At 37.4% G+C, this 4,402-nt stretch overlaps 1 protein-coding gene across 1 annotated transcript; it reads left to right on the plus strand.

The window, feature by feature from the left end:
• Positions 1–797: 797 nt before the first annotated feature.
• Positions 798–3,896, plus strand: LOC100742365 (trypsin-3). The gene is made up of 7 exons (XM_012385058.3): positions 798–984; positions 1,424–1,563; positions 1,698–1,795; positions 2,109–2,268; positions 2,348–2,458; positions 2,542–2,691; positions 3,120–3,896. The coding sequence occupies exons 1-7, from the start codon at positions 921–923 to the stop codon at positions 3,369–3,371; spliced, it is 975 nt and encodes a 324-aa protein (XP_012240481.1). The 5' UTR covers positions 798–920; the 3' UTR covers positions 3,372–3,896.
• Positions 3,897–4,402: the final 506 nt, after the last annotated feature.

Below are 4,402 nucleotides of genomic sequence, written 5' to 3' on the forward strand. Positions count from 1 at the left end.
GTGATTCACTCAGGTATTCGTACCTTTACGAAGGTACGTTTATGTTTCGTGTTGATAAGTATAATTATAAACGTAAATGCCATATAAATATAATTATCATCGTAATTAACATTTCATATACGTGTGATTCTGTAGATATCATTTGCCACTAGATAGCTACCCGAATGAATAAGAAATCGAGTTCGAGCAACGCGACCTAATTGGCATTATTTAACAACGCTTTTATGAAATTGGCCGTTTCATGTGTAACAATAAGAAGCTGATAATAACGGGCATGGAAATAACCGATGCTATTATTCGTTTATCAGAAAGATATATCTGGTCCTCACTGAAATTTCCCAACAACGATGATAACGAATTAAATTGGTAATTGTGTGCAACAAATCTTACTTACTACCGTCGATACTGCTCGTTATCTCGGTGTTCTGGTAAATCGATGTGCGTGAGAGTCCGCAAGTCACTGAAGCTAGGTCGATAGCATCGTCAAAGTGGATCAAACAGTCAGATATATCCACCACTTCGATCATTAAGAACGTCAAGGGAATTTACATAATTAATGGCGAATGGCTCGTACCAGATATGATTATTATTTTCGTAATAAATAACGTAATGGTTAAATAAAAGTTTTCCTGAAAATTTTCTAGAACTAATATCTTTGAGAAACGCGAGACTCAATATTATCTTTTTTGAAGATGAACATTACCAATTATTCCAATTCTAATTGACGTATGTGATAACCGATAGATATCGTTTGAAGATAAATCCATTCTACCGCGATAACGAGATTCTTTATCCATTTTCATCGTATCGTGATCAGTCGCTGGCGGTGAGTGGCGAAGGAGAAACAGAATTCAACACTGACACAGAAATAAAATATAATACAATAGAGGTGGATAAATAAAGAAATAATTAACAGCGCAATGAAAATGCGGATAATACCTCTCGTTTTGGCAGCAGCGTTCATCGTGAATAGCTTCGTCGATGGTAAGTGAACAATAAATGAATACCTTTTGATAAGCATCATTGTATCTAGTATAACAGTGTACATTGGTTTACGATTGTGCAATAATATACATATAGTTCAATGAAATTTTCTACTCTTCCTACGTTCGTTTATTTTACGTCGATGTAGTTGCTTTAATTCACGGATTTCCAGAAAACACTACATACACGCTTAAAATATGTATTAAATACTTTGTTATAAGTATAATAACAAAATTTGTATGTAATAGTAATGTAAGTACACAGTACTTACATTTATTAAGTACGAGTACAAAGATAAGCAATTGACTAGGAATTTCTTCAACCTTTATCTATTAATTATGGCGCAATTCATCGTGTCAATATAATTCTTTTGTATTAAGTTGTGAAAAAATGGAGAGCATAAGCGTGACGCGTGAACTTATTTAAACAAATGTTATAGGAGGCCTGCTTCCACAGTCGACTACTACTGAAACAACCGAGACTACCGTAAATCCCAATTCGCAGGTAGAATGGACGCATAACTTGCACGGACGTATAGTTAACGGGACAAAAGCTGCACTAAGGCAATTTCCTTATCAGGTATGTGTCGTATTTTTATAAGATATTTTCATGTCGCGAATGTTTAGTTGTTCTATATATCAGTCGATTCTATGTATCGTGATAATGTGATTTGAAGAGTAAGTTAATTATTTCCTAGAAAATGTTTTTCGCAGGTATCTTTAAGAGAAAGTTACAGCAATGCACACTTCTGCGGAGGATCACTGATAGACGAACAATATGTGCTCACAGCAGCGCATTGCATGTTTGAGGAGTGAGTGATTCAAAATGTGCATTTCGTGCGTTTCTACTTATTTAAACTCGCCATAAGCGCGTAAATGTCAGTTAAGAGTAAATTGCAGACAACGATGCAATTTCATCTATCTATAAGCGTGACAGAGGAGACGCAACTGGGACAGTTTCACTTATCAAATATTACTACGACCTCAATTTGAATAATTTATACGGTTTTGAACATTGCGTTATATTCTGTATATACTTGCATGTATATTTAAATTTCTCGTAACACATAAACACGCATAGTCTATTTCCGAGTAATCATTTTCAACATGGTGTCACTTTCATAGACATGACTCGCAGATACAGCCTTGGACAATCATAGTAGTTGCCGGAGACATTAAACTCAGTCAACAAAGCCAGACTGGTCAAAGAAGGGGCGTAGACAAGATTTATGTTCATCCCAAGTTCAATACAGAAACCTTGGAGAATGACGTAGCTCTTCTTGCTGTACGATATTATTTTTCGTAGCTTTAGCAAGTATCGTCAATTTTCATAAATTTTTTCATTCGAATATTTACGTTTTCAGCTCAAAGTGCCATTTACATTAACGCCGGAAGTTAACGTTGCTCCTCTCGCGACTCATACCGCTGTTCCAGAAACGATTTGTCAGGTAGCAGGATGGGGTTACCCAGCGGAAGTAAGTCTGTCGGTGTGCACCTGCTATCATATATATATCTATTTAGGCAGATGTAAATTTATATCGGAGATTCTTTCGTTTAGGATTATCCAATTACCAGCGAGAACCTCATGTACATAGATTTGCCACTGTTGAGCCATACCACGTGCAAGAAACTTTTGGAGAACATAACTGATTTCCCAGCTGGGATGCTTTGTGCTGGATACATGGAGGGCCAAAGGGATGCTTGCCAGGTAAAGCACACATTCTATTAAAACGTCAAGCAACTCTTAACGAAAAAGAATTCGAGCAACGTTGACTATAGTAAAGTTAGGTTCGTTATTCTCGATTATGTACTCAGAGATAAATCAACTCTTTCACTGTGATGAAAATGGTGATGTATTACAATAACTATATTGTATTGCACATTTAAGAAAAGATCGTTTCACGTGAGGTTTGGATGTAATTATTTAACTATTGCTTATCGTATAGTTCCTGTATGGTAGATTTTAAGATGGGAAATACATAACGACTCGTGTATTGTCATCGCAATCATGAATCTTAACAATTTATAATTTTCGACTTGTTCGTACCTCGTACAGGTTTCAGAGCGAAACATTTAATCGTAAAACGTTAAAAAGAGTCGAAAGTAGTTCTTTTGATTTTCTTAAATGTTTCATAGGGCGATTCTGGAGGCGGTATGATCTGCAATGGATTTCTAACGGGTGTGGTTTCCGGTGGAGATGGTTGTGCACGGCCACGTACGCCTGGTGTCTACACGGACGTCTACTTCTACAGACTTTGGATCGCCTCGCATTTAGACACAAACCCAACCTCGCAATATTCACGTAAAAAAAATAATTCTGGCTCGGAACAGGTAGTGACCACAACGTTGCTACCCTCGGTTCTACTGTCAGTACTGTTTCATATTTGAGATGAAAAAGATGGTTGCTTTGTTCATTTCGAAATACTACAGTAGTGTCCTCTTAACTGCAATAAGTTCAATATTTTATCGCTTAAGTTACCAGAAAAAGTACATTAAACTGAGTAACACCAAGCCCAAAATACAGAAACAGCTTACTGAACATACCATCACAAGTATGATTAAATCCTATAATTTAACGACTGATAGGAATACGACGAAGCCCAAGCTAAGTGGACACTACTATAGTTTCGACGAGATCAAGTTTTGTGTATTATCTCATAACGAGGCTGCAAATGTTTATGCAATTTCACGTTTATATCAATCTGATCAAAAAAACAGAACCTACATGAAAATTTGTTTCACCCAGTAAATATCGAGTATTTCAATTAGAGCATTTTACATAATCCTGTATGTCATATACGTTTAAGAAATATTTGCATTTTTACATTCGCCATATACTACGCGTAAAGATCCGCAGTTTGCTCGGAGTGAGATCACTATTTGCAGATGAAGTAATAAACGACTAACAGATAAGTGGCAATTTCATTTCTCAATGATCGAATCTCTCGTTTCCATTTATGGAAACCCGTATCGATCGAAATGTCAAGTTTCCAACTCTGGTAAAGTAGGAACCTTCGGAATTCCACGGTTTGATCACTTAGACGAGCCAGGCGAGTCACGGTGTATGACTTTTTGGCGGTTGGCTCGCGTTAACGGGCAAAGGTTAGCTTGGAAAACGAAAACGAAGGGATCAGCAGAAAAATACACATCTGGCTGGTGTATCCATTTGCTTTGATGTGGAACGAAAAGCTTCGACGTGGTAGACACGTAAAGAGCTCCTGGCTATTTAATACGAAGCTTCAGGGAGAACGATAACGAAAGGTATCAGTGGTATTGCCGATGGCAGCGTTGAACGATATCTCGCCGCGTCTGACGATTCCCGGCCGTTTCTACTGAATTTCACGCTCCTCAAAGGAACGTTCGTCTCGAGATATTAGAAGAAAATATTTATCCATGCTCGACGGCGCGGGACAGAAAGT

This window comes from Bombus impatiens, unplaced genomic scaffold (assembly GCF_000188095.3).
Source record: "Bombus impatiens unplaced genomic scaffold, BIMP_2.2 scf_0020, whole genome shotgun sequence".
Taxonomy (NCBI): domain Eukaryota; kingdom Metazoa; phylum Arthropoda; class Insecta; order Hymenoptera; family Apidae; genus Bombus; species Bombus impatiens.

Excerpts from the sequence above, each read along its gene's own strand:
- LOC100742365 (XM_012385058.3), top strand. The coding sequence starts at position 921 with ATGAAAATGCGGATAATACCTCTCGTTTTGGCAGCAGCGTTCATCGTG. Across the intron at positions 985-1,423 it reads CGTGAATAGCTTCGTCGATG|GAGGCCTGCTTCCACAGTCG; the intron begins GTAAGTGAACAA and ends CAAATGTTATAG. Across the intron at positions 1,564-1,697 it reads TAAGGCAATTTCCTTATCAG|GTATCTTTAAGAGAAAGTTA; the intron begins GTATGTGTCGTA and ends TGTTTTTCGCAG.